The 17,926-nt window shown below is 50.9% G+C and overlaps 1 protein-coding gene across 1 annotated transcript in view; it reads left to right on the forward strand.

Annotated features, from left to right (window-relative positions):
- rhpn2 (rhophilin, Rho GTPase binding protein 2) overlaps window positions 1–10,308 on the forward strand; it is a 45,421-nt gene extending 35,113 nt beyond the window's left edge. Inside the window, exons 8-15 of the mRNA XM_067998209.1 lie at window positions 1,154–1,341; window positions 2,098–2,254; window positions 2,598–2,717; window positions 3,767–3,958; window positions 5,015–5,091; window positions 5,595–5,741; window positions 6,409–6,567; window positions 8,266–10,308. Coding sequence (XP_067854310.1) covers window positions 1,154–1,341; window positions 2,098–2,254; window positions 2,598–2,717; window positions 3,767–3,958; window positions 5,015–5,091; window positions 5,595–5,741; window positions 6,409–6,567; window positions 8,266–8,517 — 1,292 coding nt within the window. The 3' untranslated portion in view covers window positions 8,518–10,308. The remainder of the gene's footprint in view (window positions 1–1,153; window positions 1,342–2,097; window positions 2,255–2,597; window positions 2,718–3,766; window positions 3,959–5,014; window positions 5,092–5,594; window positions 5,742–6,408; window positions 6,568–8,265) is intronic.
- Window positions 10,309–17,926: the final 7,618 nt, after the last annotated feature.

A 17,926-nucleotide genomic window follows, 5' to 3' on the forward strand; every position in this document is an offset into this window, starting at 1 on the left:
GAACGGCCAAGCTCTAATTTTGAGGTTATGTCCCCTCATTCTGGACTCTCCACCAGAGGAAATAGTTTCTCTCTATCTACCCTATCAAATCCTTTAATCATCTTAAACACCTCAATTAGATCACCCTTTAATCTTTCATAGTCGAGGGAATTCAAGCCCAGAATGTGCAACCTGTCCTCCATAATTTAACCCTTTAGCCCCGGTATTATTCTGGTGAATCTGTGCTGCACCCCCTCTGAGGCCAATATATCCTTCCTGAGGGGAGGTGCCCAGAACTGAACACTGATGGGGTCTGACCAGGGCTTTATATAAACTGTAACATTCAGCCCCCTTGAGTTAAAGGCCAACATTCCATTAGCCTTTTAAATTATTTTTTGTACCTTTCCACTAGCTGTGATTTCTGTACTTGGACCCTAAATCTCTCTGCTCCTCCACAGTTCCGAGCTTCTCACCATTTATAAAATACTGTGATCTGTCTTTCTTAGGTCCAAAGTGGATGACCTCACACTTTCCCACGCTGAACTCCATCTTCCACAGTTTTACCCACTCACTTAATCTCTCAATTTCCCTTTCCAACTTTCTGCTCCCATCTACACTGTTTACGGTGCCTCCTAACTTAGTGTCATCAGTAAACTTGACTGTACGGCTCTCGATTCCTTCATCTCAGTCATTGATTATTGGAGGGCAGTGGACTGGTGGAACCCCTTCCTCAGCAGGTGCCAGTACATTCAGCGGCAGGGAGAGGAGGGGGTTTATGGGCTGGATAGTGGTGGGTGTGGTGAGGAACTGCATTTCCTGTTTGGGGGCAGTGACCCTGAACAATCGGCAGTAAAGGGAACCCTCAGCGAAGGAGTTTGCTCCGAGTGCTCTAACTCCACTGCTTGCAGTGGTAAATGAGAGCTGAATCGGGAGGTGGGGCTGTAAATCTGACCCACTCGTGACCCTTTTCCTGGGTAATGTTCGTTTCCCCTCTATGGGCCTTTCGGGGGATTAGAGTGACCGGAAGGACACCAGCAATGATGAGGTTTCTGCTAAATCAGCAGGCAATGGAAAGCGTCCTTGAGTTAATGGCCTCTGCTGGCAATGTGTCCGAGCTCCCCACCCCACCAGGCTCTCTCCCTCCTTCATGCCTCACCTGACTTTGTGTTTTCAGGGGTGCTGAGCCACTTGAAAGAAACCTTCACACACATCCCGAGCTTCGATATGAGCCCGTCCATGCAGAACATGGTGATCAGCCTGATGCTGGCCCAGGCCCAGGAGTGTGCCTTTGAGAAGATGGTGCTGCCCGGGATCCAGAACCAATACATCTCCCTGCTGAGGGTAGCGCAGGAGGCCGCCAAGGTACGTTACATGACTTAGTGATGCCTCGAGCTGGGGACTGTTTCTGGGTAACTCTGCGCCTCATTGTTGTGCTGTGTCACTCTGCAGGACCCCGAACTGATGACGAGGTCAATTAAGTAGTGATTAATACCCAGCTTGGATTTTAGAAGAGAAAGAACTTGCATTTGTATAGCACCTTTCACGTCCACAGGACGTCCCAAAGCACTTCACGGCCAATGAAGTACTTTTGAAGTGTAGTCACTGCTGTAGATAACGCAGCAGCCAATTTGCGCCCAGCAAGATCCCACAGACGGCAATGAGATAGTGACCAGATCATCATCTGTTTTTTTAGTGATGTTGGTTTAGGACACTGGGGATAACTCCCCTGCTCTTTGAATAGTGCTGTGGGATCTTTTACATCCACCTCAGAGGGCAGACAGGGCCTCGGTTTAATATCTCATCTGAAGGACGGCACCGCTGACAGTGCAGCACTCCCTCAGCACTGCAGCGGAGTGTCAGCCTGGATTATGGACTCAAATCTCTGGAATGGGGCTTGAACCGAGGAGCGAGTGCTACCCACTGAGCTGCAGATTTTAGGAGCATAGGAAGACTGAGGGAGGCGAGGAGATCCACAGTTTATATAAAGCCCACAGTTAGTGTTTGTCTTCTCTATAATTGTGAGACTGAAGCTCGTCATTAGATTTTGAAACTTGAGTATTATTTGGGAAGATTTGGTTGTTGAGTGACCTGGTTGTGTTTCCCCCTCTGGTTCTGCAGGTGTCGGACTTGTACAGCCTCACTAACCGGTCCATCACACAGGCTCCCATCAAGGAACATGCCCCCTCGGCCTGGTCCTACATGGTGCAGGTGAAGTTGGAACATTACAGAGCACTGGCGCATTACTTCATGTCGATAGCGATGCTTGATCACCAGTGTGAGTATTGGGACCTACCAGGCTGAGAGTTGGAGCTGGGGAAGGGGCAGATGGAGAGGGGCCTAGGGGCTACCACATGTGTGTGCCCTCTGATGCTCACTGTCTAAGGTTATACTTCGGGGAGGTGCTGGAGTCTGTGAATTAGTCAGGAAGGTGTGTGGAGTGGGCAGTCTGTAATCTATGGAGTACCAGTAATAATGTCTGCTCTGTGTCTCCAGGTCTGTGCATGTTTGCTCTCTCTGTGTCTGTGTGTGTCTCTCTCTCCTTTTATCTGTTCTCTCTGTTCTCTGTCTGTTTTCTCTCTCTCTCTCTCTCACCGTGTCCGCTGGTCCCTGTGTTACAGTGAATCCCCAGGATGATGATGACCAGCAGGAGAAGCTCCTCTCCCAGCTCTACGATGCAATGCCTGATGGGCTCGCTCCACTCTCCATCCTGAGAAGCAAAGAGGAACGCAAGCGTTTAGGTAAGGAACTGCTGCCCGCAATCCGGAGAGCAGTTTGTACGAAGTGAGCGGGGTCTGGGTACAAGAGTTGCTGTGTGCAACCCTGTAAATGTGATCCATGGAGTGACTGCTTCACTGCCTGTCCCCACCAGGAGAAATCTTCACACATTCACAACACTGCGATGGTTAGCTACCCAAGGAATTCTGTCGTCCTGAGTAAAAAGAATGAACTTGCATTTCTATCGCACCTTTCACCACCAAAGTGCTTTGCAGCCAATGAAGTACTTTTGAAGTGTAGTCACTGTTGTAATGTAGGAAACGTGGCAGCCAATTTGCGCACAGCAAGATCCCACAAACAGCAATGTGATACATGACCAGATAATCTGTTTAGTGACGTTGATTGAGGGATAAATATTGGCCAGGACACTGGGGAGAACTCCCCCTGCTCTTCGAATAGTGGCCAACTGAGAAGGCAGACGGGGCATCGGTTTAACGTCTCCTCCGAAAGACGGCACCTCTGACAGTGCAGCACTCCCTCAGTACTGCACTAAAGTGTTAGCCCAGATTTTGTGCTCAAGTCTGAGTGCGAAGGTTGTAGTTCAAGTCCCACTCAGAGGCGCGAGTGCTGCCACCAAATGAACCATTAAACTGAAGGACAACCCAAGCTGAATAGTTAATGTGAGGGGCTGAAAGCAGCCCGGGCTGTGGAGTTGGAAAAGGTTTCTGGTTGTGATGCAGTAATTCCTGCGGGAGTTGGATACCAGGACAGGGCAAGATTGGGCTCTGCTCTCCTGCTAACACTGTCTAGGCTCACTTGGGTGGGATAGTGGAGGCTGCCTGTGCAGCTGTACCCGAGTCAGCCATCAGAGGAGGGATAAGGGTGAGAACAGGATGATGAGATTGGGATTCTGGCATTATTTGATCAACTATGCCAACTTGGGAAAAGTTTTAAAATCCTGAATATTCTGCTGTGAATGGGTCACTTGGTATTCGGTGCGTGTTTCAGTCTGAGCTCTGACGGGCTGTTATTTGCACTGAACTCTTTCTCATGCACTGACTTGTGTCTACAGGAAAAGCGCATCTAAGGAAAGCCATAATGGGGCACGAGGAGGCTTTGAGAGTTCAGAGTCTCTGCAAATCCCTAAGGAAGATTGAGATCCTTCAGGAGATTCTGAGAGTCTCCCACAAACGTTCACTCAACAAGTATTCTGAGCACGAACAGGAGGATGATTTTGACATGCTGAAGGCTCCCAATATAATTGGTACATTGCTCTCTCTCTCTTTAGCCCTGGTGCATTGCTCTCTTTTTCTCTCTCTAGCTCTAGCCCTGGTGCATTGCTCTCTTTTTCTCTCTCTAGCTCTAGCCCTGGTGCATTGCTCTCTTTCTCTCTCTCTCTAGCTCTAGCCCTGGTGCATTGCTCTCTTTCTCTCTCTCTCTCTAGCTCTAGCCCTGGTGCATTGCTCTCTTTTTCTCTCTCTCTCTAGCTCTAGCCCTGGTGCATTGCTCTCTTTTTCTCTCTCTCTCTAGCTCTAGCCCTGGTGCATTGCTCTCTTTTTCTCTCTCTCTCTAGCTCTAGCCCTGGTGCATTGCTCTCTTTTTCTCTCTCTCTCTAGCTCTAGCCCTGGTGCATTGCTCTCTTTTTCTCTCTCTCTCTAGCTCTAGCCCTGGTGCATTGCGCTCGCACTCTCTCTCTCTCTAGCCCTGGTGCATTGCTCTCTCTCTCTCTCTCTCTAGCTCTAGCCCTGGTGCATTGCGCTCGCACTCTCTCTCTCTCTCTCTCTCTCTCTCTAGCCCTGGTGCATTCTCTCTCTCTCTCTCTCTCGCTCTCGCTCTCGCTCTAGCCCTGGTGCATTGCTCTCTTTTTCTCTCTCTCTCTAGCTCTAGCCCTGGTGCATTGCTCTCTTTTTCTCTCTCTCTCTAGCTCTAGCCCTGGTGCATTGCTCTCTTTTTCTCTCTCTCTCTAGCTCTAGCCCTGGTGCATTGCTCTCTTTTTCTCTCTCTCTCTAGCTCTAGCCCTGGTGCATTGCGCTCGCACTCTCTCTCTCTCTAGCCCTGGTGCATTGCTCTCTCTCTCTCTCTCTCTAGCTCTAGCCCTGGTGCATTGCGCTCGCACTCTCTCTCTCTCTCTCTCTCTCTCTAGCCCTGGTGCATTCTCTCTCTCTCTCTCTCTCGCTCTCGCTCTCGCTCTAGCCCTGGTGCATTGCGCTCGCGCTCTCTCTCTCTCTCTCTCTCTCTCTAGCCCTGGTGCATTGCTCAGTAACCAACACTCTATTCATGTCTGGTTACTGATTATTCTTTTGTGCTTTTTTTTTCGCAGCTAAAAGTGATCAGAAGATTGAAATCGTGCAGCCACAGTTCTCCAAGGTGAAAGTGGTGGATTTGTTCCACAAGTTGGTGCGTATTATAGGGCAGGGAGCTGAGGGCTCTCCCACACTTACTGCCAACTGTTTGTAAAGTTTATAACTTTCGGTTTGACATCAGGAATATCCAGCATTCCACCTCCCCCTTTTCTGTGAACTTTCTCCTCTGTTCCAAGACGCTGATTCCTCGGTACTGAGACGTCAGCCTAGACTTTGCTCGAGTCTCTGGAGTGGGACTTGAACCCACGACCTTCTGACTCTGAGATGAGAGGGCTGGCAAACGAGGCCCCAGCTGCCTGATTTGCTCATTCGGTTGGCCACTGGGTCTCGAGATGCCCCCGGTGTCCTGGGCCCAACATTCCTCCCTCAACCAACATATTAACTGGTCACTGATCTCATTGCCGTTTGTGGGATATTGCTTTGCCATCACTTACTGCACATTTTAAATAGTTTATTGTATCAGTTTCTCAGGCATGATCGATGCCCATCCTTAAACCCCAGGGCCCTCTGACCAATGGCTGGAATTCTTTCTTTCAGGGCCCCCTCGGTGTGTTCTCGGCCAAACAGAAATGGACAGCGCCTCGTAAAATTCACCTGATGCCTGGGGATTGGGTTTGTGGTTTCACTCTCCGAGAGGAGTGTGCGGTGCAGGTCACTAGCTTGGATCCGACCAGTGAAGCTGCTGTAAGTAAATAGTTTAAATCCTCTGAACTTTGTTTCCTTCAACCCTTGGGAGCAAACAAGCCGTGCCACTTCAGCTGGAACCCACGGTTCTCTCTGGCTCCATGTAACTTCACCAGAGTATTTGTACCATGAAACCTCCTGGTCTGTTGGATTGAATCTTTCAAGACCGGCCAGTTAACGGTTTCAATGCCTGGTCTGTGCTGAGCTGGTAGTTCTTGGCCAGGCTGCTGGAATCGGCCTCTGGACCGGGGGGTGGGGGGGGGAGTCATTCTGCCAGAGTTGGTGCTCTGATCCCGGTCCAGTGACCTCCAGCCTGCCGGTGAATGTTGCAGGAGGGCAGAGTGTGACTTGGTTGTGATACTCGCCCCTCTTCTCCCCCTGTCCCGTGACTGAAATGCCCACCAGCGGTCAGTCTAGACTCGAAGAATAGCCACGTGGAGAAGGTTCAGAGCATGACTGGTGCCAAGGTTCCAGTGAGTCTGGGTGAGCAGAGTGATACCTCTGTCTGCAGTCTCTCTTAACTTTATTACTAAAAATTTTATGCCACAAGTACTGACTTTTCAACCCCTTCTCTCTCTTCCTTCCTCCCCTCCAATCCCTAAGATAATCCTGGTGTGTGTCGTGTGTTTAGGGATCTTGACCCTCTCTGTGCTCTCTCCCTATTCAGAGGTTGGGACTGAGAGATGGAGATATCCTTGTGTCAATCGCAGGAAAAGACTGTAAATGGAGCTCGGTGAGTGAGGTGATGGAGATGATGAAGGAGATGCCAGAAGATGGGCTGGACATCCATGTCATCAGCCCTCAAGGCCTGGAGATTGTGCAGCTGGTGAGTGAATGAGGGGCATTGTCAGGATCCCTCGGGACGGTGCATGGGACTGAGATTATTACCCTCAATGGAATGGAGTTGATGCACATTATTGGCGCCACCAATTGCTCAGGTCAATACCCCAGCGAGCGCCTTTTGTCAAGCAGACCAGGTCCGCTGCTGTCCCTAGTCGGAGAGTATCAACAAGTCATTGGACCATAGGGATCACCGCAGCTCAGCCCGATTCTGTCCCAATGTCCATGTGCATTTTCGGGCCGGAGTCACTGGGTAGCAACTGGGAGTGGAACGCCTGGTTCCTCTTCCCCCAACATCCACCCGTCCAGGGTGCGGAGGCCAACTGTAGCTCGCCATAAGGCTGCCCAGCACAGAGCGGGTGACCTGCCACAGGCTCGGCTGTTTTAACCCTGGACCACCAGGTGAGTTGGAATGGGGCCGATCTGAACCTCACATAATGGCGTCTTACTCTGAGTTCCCAGCCCAGCCCAGCCGGCTCTTTCTTGTTGTGCTCTGGCTCCACACCTGCTCCTTTTTTATTTTTATTTTGGTTCTGTGCCACGGTTTTCTCCCAACTGTAATGCAAACGAGTTCTTTGAGACGTGGTTACTGTACACAAGGATCAGGTGAGCATTGTCTCAGCTGTCCTGATTAGCCCCTCATGTGGATGAACACTTCACTGGGAGTGAGGAATCCTATTAAAAGCAGGGTATGTTTTTGCACCATGACTGTACCTGTTTAATTGAGTAGATTGGGAAAGGGTTGATTATTCCTCTGTGACCCTGCTGGTGTGATAGTGTCTTGTTACATCCCTCCCTCTCCTCCCTAAAACCCCAACAAACCCCACTCTCTAATGAAACTTTAATAAATATTGGCCCAAGCAGGGAGAATTATTTCTTAAATTGTATTCCCATTTTGAGGTTCAGGTGTTTATAAATGACTCCGGTTTCAGTCCTATTAATATTTATCCCAGCTTGTAACTCGCTCCCAATTACCCATTTTTTTATATATACTACAGCGTTCAATCTCCTCCTGTTTCACTTGCAGTTTTCTTCAGTCCACTGTCTAATGGTGGCTGAAATTGAATCTGATACTAATGGTGAGTAGCCTGTGGGAATAAACTGAGCAACTTTGGTGACCTATCATGAGTTCTTTTTCAGGATCTGTTGCTAGTTCCTGGTCTCCTTCTCTTCTCCTCTCCTCTAATCTATTTTTCTTTTGAGTAAACGTCACCCTGTGGAATAATAATCTCTTGTTCACTGCAGGTGTGAGTGGTGCTTTAGGGAAGCCTCTATTGTAGACATGTTTAGGTCATTAAACGTGTGCGCAGCGTTCTCCCTGTAGCTGGCCAAAGGTCAATCCAAGTATTTATCTGTAGGAATTGCAGTGGCAATAAATGGGAGGGGAGTGGGGAAGATTCCTCTTTAATGAAAAGCACAATTCCTAGTTTTCTCTAGCAACCTATTGATGAATTTGTAGTCTGTAATATTGCATCTTTCCAAGCTGTGGGTTCCCACGGTTTCAGCAAGTTGCTAATTATGGAGGGAAAACAGATTTGTCATTGAGGAATTTTGAGCCTTTTTGAGTTTTAGCAAATAATTAATACCATTCAGATCCCAAAGAATAGTTTGCAATTTATCAAATGGTTCATTGACAGATTTAGCAGGTTTGTTGCTCTGATATTTTGTTTATTTCTGATCTCAGCCCAAGTGTGCGACATACAGTGGTGGATTACCCAAGACCTACTCACTGACCTGCCTGACTCTGGACGATGGGAAGAGCAGGAAGGGCAAGAAAGTGACAAAGAAACTCTCGTTCCTGAGCTGGGGGAGCAAGAACACCAAGAAGACAGCGAGTACAGTCAGCCTCCCCTCCGCTGTGGACAGTAACCCCCAGAGAGGCTCCGACAGCTCCGCACCCTTCAGAGATCCGTCCGATGGGAGTTCTTTGTACTGAGGGGCTCTTTCACTGGATGTTCTTTACACTGGCTCCTGATTCTATGTAGACAATCCAACCCCGTCTCTGCTCTGACTTGGACCGTAAGCCATAATTAAACGGAGATTTCCTGAATTGTAACTTCGATTGGTCCAGCTATCCAGTATCTGCTTATCACATACAGACTGTCCTCCATGCAGATAATTACTGATATCTCTTCTGATGGAAGAACTGTTTCCTTGATCTCGTTTCATGTTGAGCAGCTCACTGGATTTGAATGTATGTCTGAACATGTATAAATTCAGACTGTGCGAGGGCAGCCGAAGTATTTTTATCAGCAGAATGAGCTGCTCATTTTCCCCCCAGAACTTGGACACATCTGATCTCCAACAAATGGTTGGGACTTCAGGGCCTCCACTCCCTCCCACCCCCACCTCATGCAGTGTGTCTCTCACCCTCTCAAACAGCCTGCTGCCCACAGTACACACTGTTTCGTTTAAGCTTACTCGACAAGTATAGAGCTGCACTTTGCACATACAGGGAGGGGATTGGGCCACTTCATGCTGAATGTGAACCCCTCTCCGGTGAAAACTGCACATTTTTATACAGGAGATGGCCCCATTTTATTCTTCCTGACCGTCACATGTCTGAAATGGTTCAGTGCAGCAGCCAAACCTGACCGACTGGAACTCTCCACAGACTGTGACCTGATATAAAACAGTAAAGAATTACTGGTCGCTGTGTGATTTTAATTATGATCCTGATTGGTACACACCCCAGTAACAGGGTCAAAGGCCTAAGGTGAATTGACATCCCCTCCAGCGCTCTCTAGCCATTGAGGAATGAACAGCAAATTGATTCATTATATTTTTTAAAAAATCAACAAATGCTTGGAATGTTTACGGTTGTGTGGCCAACGTTACATTCTGTTAGTTTATAAATACCGTCTACAGGGTAGATTTAAAAATATTACTGTTTGATACTCAAATGAGAATTGTGCCTTAATTTAACAATTAGAATATAAATAATCAAAAGAAATGCTATAAAGCCAGAGATTGTGATTTTGTAAATGGAGTTGGTTTATATAGCCTGACTTTTATTTTTGGCTACACCTCTTAACTGGGTTGTTACCAGGGTCTGTGTGGGTTTAACTGCAATAAGTATTTATATATTTGTACAGAACTTGTCCAGTATTTAACAAGTTCATTTAATCACTACAAGATGTTTGTGATTTGATCTTTCCACTACGAGCCTGCCCCCACTGTGTAGTTTACTGCACTTTCTCTGTCTCTTTTGTACAGTGGTATGGGGAAGAGGAGTGCGATCAATGCCCCTCGGTCTCCAACTTGCATGCTCTGACTCTGAGCACACTGATCATCAGAGGCGTTGACCCTTCACTCTGCAGGATGGGACCTATCCACCAAGTAATGACACTTTATAGCTGGGAGTGCAATTACCTATTGAATAAGAAGGGAGTGACGAGCTCTCCCTGTTAAAGGGTACTTGGTTTTCTCCCCTACTGTTGACTGTCCCAAAGTGATAAACAGAAAGTCTCTATCCCATCGTTCCTGCAATGACCCACTCCCTGTGCAAACTCCAGGAGCAACAAAGTGTGCACTCCCCATATACGACCATGATCTAGATTAATATAAACACACGCACTTCTCCCCAGGTAGATACCCAGCTCACACCCCTCCAGTCTTTGTTTTGTTTTCTGTTTGGTTTATTTATATGTTGTGATTACATCTGTAAAATGAGATTTTTTTTAAAAAGTCTGTAGAAATTAAAGATCAAAATAAAAGTGTAAAACTGCTCTAGTCTGCTGCATTTATTGAGCTAGGCTAACGGCAGTAGTTAGCAGAGGTCAGATCAACGGGGAGAGAAATAATAGCAACAGTCGGACTCAGAGAGAAGTTGGTGCAGAAGCAACAACAACTTGCATTTATATGGAACCTTTAATGGGAGGTTAGCAAACAAAATCTGACACTGAGCCACATGAGATATCAGGACAGGTAATCAAAAGCTCAGTCAGACATAGGTTTTAAGGAGCCTTTTAAAGGAGGAGAGAGAGGTGGAGAGAGAGAGGTGGAGAGTTATAGGGAGGGAATTCCAGAGCTTAGGGCCTAGGCAGCTGAAGGCCGGGGGATGCACAAGAAGCAAGAATTGGAGGAGCGCAGAGATCTGAGGGTTGTAGGGCTGGAGGAGGTTACTGAGATAGGGAGGGGCGAAGCCATGGAGTGATTTGAAAGCCAGGGTGAGTTTTAAAATAGAGGCGTTGCCGGGCTGGGAGCTAATGTAGGGGTGATGGGTGAACGGGACTTGGTGGGAGTTAGGATACGGGCAGCAGAGTTTTGGATGAGCTCAAGTGTATAGAGGGTGGAATGATGGGAGGCCGGCCAGGAGTGTATTGGAACAGTCGAGTCTAGAGGTAACAAAGGCATGGATGAGGGTTTCAGCAGTAGATGAGCTGAGGCAGGGGCGGAGACGGGCAATGTTATGGAGGTGGAAGTAGGTGGTCTTGGTGATGGAGCGGATATGTGGTCAGAAGCTCATCTCAGGGTCAAATAGGACGCCAAGGTTACGAACGGTCTGGATCAGCCTCAGACAGTGGCCAGGGAGCGGGATGGAGTCAGTGACGAGGGAACGGAGTTTGCAGCAGATAATGGCTTCGGTCGTCCCAATATTTAGTTGGAGAAAATTTTCACTCATCCAGTCGGACAAGCAGTGTGACAAATGAGAGACCGTGGCGGTGATTGTGAGGTAGAGGTGGGTGTCGTCAGCGTACATGTGGAATCTAACATATTTTTGGATGATGTCGCTGAGGGGCAGCATGTAGATGAGACATAGGAGGGGGGGCCAAGGATAGATCCTTGGGGGACTCCAGAGGTAACGGTGCGGGAAGCCATTGCAACTGTTTCTGTTTACGATTGGACCAGGCGAGCTGAGGAGAGCAGGACCCGATAGTGCTTTATGTGGTCCGGCCAGATCTGGCGATGAATGGCTAAACCAGTTGTCCGCAATAAATGTTCAAGTCTGCATCCCTTGGACTTAAGGGAGTGGAGATGAGAGCCATACCAGGGGGAAATGACCAGTATCAATGAGAGTAATGGGGACAAGGGCATCAAAGGTGGAGGTGAGAATGTGATTGAGCAGACTGATAGCTGCAGAAATGTCGTGGTGAATGGAGGGCCAAAGGCTAGACAGTTAGGAATTTGAAAGTGTCGTTGTAAGTGACTTTGGGGAGAGTTTTTTCCAGGGTTGGACACAGAAGGAAGTGGGATTGGGAGGGGGAAGGAGGATATGGGTGGAGAGGGATACAAGGAAGTGATCAGAGATGGCCTGATCTGTGATTGAGACGATGGGAGTAGAGGCCACGTGAGATGGCAAGGTCTATGGGGTGGCTGTGAATATGGGTAGGGGAGTTTATATGGAGGGAGAGATTAAGGGAGGATAGGAGGGCAGTGAACTCAGAGGAGAGGGAGCATGATGAGTTGTGATGGAGATTGAAATCACCGAGGATGAGAAGTCGCTCGGTGCAGAGGCTGAGGGAGGAAAGCAGTGAAGATATCTCGGGGGGAAACGTGGTGTGGTGCTTGGGAGGGCGGTAGAGAACGAGGATTTTAAAGGCGAGGTGAGAGGGGTGGAACAAGGTGAGATGCTCAAAGGCAGAGAAGGTGCCAGAGGAGTAGGGGGACAGACCAAGGTGTGATTTGGTGATCTGGGCGGGGCAAGTGGCGGAAGATATAGCCGTGCAGGGAGGCTTCATTAAGGGGGAAGGTGTCATCACCAGTCAAGGCCACGATGTCGATCCAATCATCCACAATTACCCTTAACTACAAGTTCAAGAAGCAGGATCGGAATCTGCTGCTTAAAAGGGACAATGGCAGCAATTTGACTGGACTACACTAGAGGAAGCGCAGCAAGAACTGATCTGCGGAAATTTTCAGTAAGCAAGTGGTCAAACTATGGAACATATTCCCTACGATACGGTGGAAGCTAATGGTATTGATTCATTCAAATGTAAATAAGAGATCCCATCCAGTGAGGTCTCCTGGGCTGCCTTTTCCCCAGTGTAAACATTCCCAGCTCAACAGCTTCTCCTCACAGCTCAGGTGTTTAATCCTCACTAGTTATTTAGTTGCCTGTTCTGAACCCTTCCCAAAGCCAGCATGCTCCCAGTGCAGAGATCAGAATTATACTCTCTAGGTGGAGAACTTTGTATAAGCTCATTATCACTTCCTGGCATTTATGTTCTATCCCTCTGGCGATAGAAAAAGGGGAAACGTTTGTAAAGTTCTTTCCAGCTGTTCTCAGAGCCACTGGCTTACAGTGATGGAATGAAACAAATCCCATTTAATTACACAGGGTTGCAGCTGTTTAGAAATCAGTAAAATAAAAGCAAAATACTGAGATTGCAGCAAATCTGACCTGAACCGTTAACTCTTTCTCTCTCCGCAGATGTTGACTGACCTGAGTATTTTCAGCATTTTCCATTTTTATTTTTAGAAATAATTTTTTGAGGAGGTAACAGAGAGGGTCGATGAGGGCAATGCGGTTGATGGGGTGTATATGGACTTTCAAAAGGCGTTTGATAAAGTGCCACATGATAGGCTATCATCAAGATTGCAGCCCATGGAATAAAGGCGTCAGTAGCAGCATGGACACACAATTGGCTAAAGGACAAGAAACAGAGAGTAGTGGTGAATGGTTGCTTTTTCAAACTGGAGGGAGGTGTACAGTGGTGTTCCCCAGGGGTCAGTGCTGGGACCACTGCTTTTCTTGATATATATTAATGACTTGGACTTGGGTGTACAGGGCACAATTTCCAAATTTGCAGATGACACAAAACTTGGAAGGGTAGTGAACAGTGAGGAGGATAGTGATAGACTTCAAGAGGATATAGACAGGCTGGTGGAATGGGCGGACACATGGCTGATAAAATTTAACACAGAAAAATGTGAAGTGATACATTTTGGTAGGAAGAACGAGGAAAGGCAATATAAACTAGAGGGCACAATTCTAAAAGGGGTGCAGGAGCAGAGAGATCTGGGGGTACATGTGCACAAATTGTTGAAGGTGGCAGGGCAGGTTGAGAAAGCAGTTAAAAAAGCATACGGGATCCTGGGCTTTATAAATAGAGGCATAGAGTACAAAAGTATGGAAGTCATGATGAACCTTTATAAAACACTGGTTCGGCCACAACTGAAGTATTGTATCCAGTTCTGGGCACCGCACTTTAGAAAAGATGTGAAGGCCTTAGAGAAGGTGCAGAAGAGATTTACTAGAATGATTCCAGGGATGAGGGACTTTAGTTACGTGGATAGACTGGAGAAGGTGGGGTTGTTCTCCTTGGAACAGAGACGGTTACGAGGAGATTTGATAGAAGTGTTCAAAATCATGAAGGGTCTAGACAGAGTAGATAGAGAGAAACTGCTCCCATTGGCAGAAGGGTCAAGAACCAGAGGACATAGATTTAAAGTAATTGGCAAAAGAACCAAAGGTGACATGAGGAAAACTTTTTTTTACACAGTGAGTGGTTAGGATCTGGAATGCACTGCCTGAGGGGGTGGTGGAGGCAGATTCAATCATGGCCTTCAAAAGGGAACTGGATAAGTACTTGAAGGGAAAAAATTTGCAGGGCTACGGGGATAGGGCGGGGAGTGGGACTAGCTGGATTGCTCTTGCATAGAGCCGGCACGGACTTGATGGGCCGAATGGCCTCCTTCCGTGCTGTAACCTTTCTATGATTCCATGTTTGGTCAAATTGCATTCCATCATTCTGTTCCTCCTTTGTGATAGGCTGGAGTGGAGCGCTGGGATTGTCTATGGTCAACGTGTCTAACTGCTCCCAGCTTTTTGATACAACACTTCCAATAAAAAGACAACGTGGACCCATGGGACTCAAATCGATGGAGCGTCGGAGGGAAAAGCCGCCCAGTACCCCCCCCATCACACCGGACAGACCAGTGATTAATCGGCAGCACAGACCCCAGTCCAATTCCGCCGGGGGAAATCCCACCCCCACCGACCGGATCGGGAAATCCCACCCCCACCGACCGGATCGGGAAATCCCACCCCCACCGACCGGATCGGGAAATCCCACCCACACCGACCGGATCGGGAAATCCCACCCCCACCGACCGGATCGGGAAATCCCACCCCCACCGACCGGATCGGGAAATCCCACCCCCACCGACCGGATCGGGAAATCCCACCCACACCGACCGGATCGGGAAATCCCACCCCCACCGACCGGATCGGGAAATCCCACCCACACCGACCGGATCGGGAAATCCCACCCCCACCGACCGGATCGGGAAATCCCACCCCCACCGACCGGATCGGGAAATCCCACCCCCACCGACAGGATCAGGAAATCCCACCCCCACCGACTCAGAGACCCACCTGTTTGTGAACAGTACAGGGAGCAAAAGACATTTGAAGCATTTTATTGAGACTCTTTGTACGAATCCATTGCCCTGTCAGCTCACTTGTGTCCAGTAGCTCTCAGGACACAGCCTGTTACTCTGTAAAAACACCGATCACAGATCACAGCAGCAGACTGGTCCTGCAGGGGGATAGAGCATAACAACCCCTCCCCCTCCCATCCCCCCATTCCCCATCCCCCCATTCCCCCATTCCCCATCCCCCAATGGCTAAGCAGGAAAATCCACCACCCAGTGTGGTGTTGAGTTACAGACCAAGGTCCAGGTCTGACCCAAACTGGCGCAGCAATTGGCCATAACATTGCTGGGTCAGCAGAGCCGGGGGAGGGAGTAGCGGTGGGGAGGGAGGGGTGGGGAGGGGCGGAGACAGGGAGGGGCGGAGACAGGGAGGGGCGGGCGGCGGAGACAGGGAGGGGCGGGCGGCGGAGACAGGGAGGGGCGGGCGGCGGAGACAGGGAGGGGCGGGCGGCGGAGACAGGGAGGGGCGGGCGGCGGAGACAGGGAGGGGCGGGCGGCGGAGACAGGGAGGGGCGGGCGGCGGAGACAGGGAGGGGCGGGCGGCGGAGACAGGGAGGGGCGGGCGGCGGAGACAGGGAGGGGCGGGCGGCGGAGACAGGGAGGGGCGGGCGGCGGAGACAGGGAGGGGCGGGCGGCGGAGACAGGGAGGGGCGGGCGGCGGAGACAGGGAGGGGCGGGCGGCGGAGACAGGGAGGGGCGGGCGGCGGAGACAGGGAGGGGCGGGCGGCGGAGACAGGGAGGGGCGGGCGGCGGAGACAGGGAGGGGCGGGCGGCGGAGACAGGGAGGGGCGGGGGGGCGGACACCACCACGTGGACGTCAGGACCAAGCTTGGTGATGCCCTCACAGGTTGAATATCCCAATCACACTTACTGTCGAGTCTCAGGAGGAGACTGGGAACTTGGTTCATCACACCAGAGGACTGAATCAGCTCAAGATTAATGGGAGGGAATTACATTTTCTGACTGAAATCAAACACTCAGGGTACAGGGTTGCCAGGCCCCCTCCCACCCCCATATTCATTGAGCTGGGGTGGTGGTCCCCACCTCTCCCTGACCTCAGATACACATTCAGTCAGGGTTCCGGCACAGCCCTTCTGTGTTGAAATGCACATTAAACTATTATTTACAGGGTGCTGTGGGAGAACCTGTCCCGCACAACAAGCGACCCTTACAATGAGTCCCAGCTGCCTCTGGTGGCAGCTTATAAAGCCTCCACCCCCCAAAGGGAAGAGTTACACATGTCAGAGCCCACTCACCTGGGACTGGGCAAGCCCGAGCTCGATCCCGAGAGCACTGCTCGAGTGAGAACAGTTCCCGCTGCCTAGCACCGTGACGCCCCCTCACCATGCAGCACCCGAGTGGGCAAAGTACCAACATTAACAATCAGTTAACAGGGCGGCCGATCCACGCAGGGCATCAGGTAGAAGGCGGCTGTGATCTCCCGCCCGTCAGTGTGTCGGGGAGAAGGCTGTGATCTCCCGCCCGTCAGTGTGTCGGGGAGAAGGCTGTGATCTCCCGCCCGTCAGTGTGTCGGGGAGAAGGCGGCTGTGATCTCCAGACCGTCAGTGTGTCGGGAGAAGGCGGCTGTGATCTCCAGACCGTCAGTGTGTCGGGGAGAAGGCGGCTGTGATCTCCCGCCCGTCAGTGTGTCGGGAGAAGAAGGCGGCTGTGATCTCCCGCCCGTCAGTGTGTCGGGGAGAAGGCTGTGATCTCCCGCCCGTCAGTGTGTCGGGGAGAAGGCTGTGATCTCCCGCCCGTCAGTGTGTCGGGGAGAAGGCTGTGATCTCCCGCCCGTCAGTGTGTCGGGGAGAAGGCTGTGATCTCCCGCCCGTCAGTGTGTCGGGGAGAAGGCTGTGATCTCCAGACCGTCAGTGTGTCGGGGAGAAGGCTGTGATCTCCAGACCGTCAGTGTGTCGGGGAGAAGGCTGTGATCTCCAGACCGTCAGTGTGTCGGGGAGAAGGCTGTGATCTCCAGACCGTCAGTGTGTCGGGGAGAAGGCGGCTGTGATCTCCAGACCGTCAGTGCGTCGGGGAGAAGAAGGCTGTGATCTCCCGCCCGTCAGTGTGTCGGGGAGAAGAAGGCTGTGATCTCCCGCCCGTCAGTGTGTCGGGGAGAAGGCTGTGATCTCCCGCCCGTCAGTGTGTCGGGGAGAAGAAGGCTGTGATCTCCCGCCCGTCAGTGTGTCGGGGAGAAGAAGGCTGTGATCTCCCGCCCGTCAGTGTGTCGGGGAGAAGGCTGTGATCTCCCGCCCGTCAGTGTGTCGGGGAGAAGGCTGTGATCTCCCGCCCGTCAGTGTGTCGGGAGAAGAAGGCTGTGATCTCCCGCCCGCCAGTGTGTCGGGGAGAAGGCTGTGATCTCCCGCCCGTCAGTGTGTCGGGAGAAGAAGGCTGTGATCTCCCGCCCGTCAGTGTGTCGGGGAGAAGGCTGTGATCTCCCGCCCGTCAGTGTGTCGGGGAGAAGGCTGTGATCTCCCGCCCGTCAGTGTGTCGGGGAGAAGGCTGTGATCTCCAGACCGTCAGTGCGTCGGGGAGAAGGCTGTGATCTCCCGCCCGTCAGTGTGTCGGGGAGAAGGCTGTGATCTCCCGCCCGTCAGTGTGTCGGGGAGAAGAAGGCTGTGATCTCCCGCCCGTCAGTGTGTCGGGGAGAAGGCTGTGATCTCCCGCCCGTCAGTGTGTCGGGGAGAAGGCTGTGATCTCCCGCCCGTCAGTGTGTCGGGGAGAAGAAGGCTGTGATCTCCCGCCCGTCAGTGTGTCGGGGAGAAGGCTGTGATCTCCCGCCCGTCAGTGTGTCGGGGAGAAGAAGGCTGTGATCTCCCGCCCGTCAGTGTGTCGGGGAGAAGGCTGTGATCTCCCGCCCGTCAGTGTGTCGGGGAGAAGAAGGCTGTGATCTCCCGCCCGTCAGTGCGTCGGGGAGAAGGCTGTGATCTCCCGCCCGTCAGTGTGTCGGGGAGAAGGCTGTGATCTCC

This window comes from Heptranchias perlo, chromosome 16, assembly GCF_035084215.1.
Source record: "Heptranchias perlo isolate sHepPer1 chromosome 16, sHepPer1.hap1, whole genome shotgun sequence".
In the NCBI taxonomy this organism is placed as follows: domain Eukaryota; kingdom Metazoa; phylum Chordata; class Chondrichthyes; order Hexanchiformes; family Hexanchidae; genus Heptranchias; species Heptranchias perlo.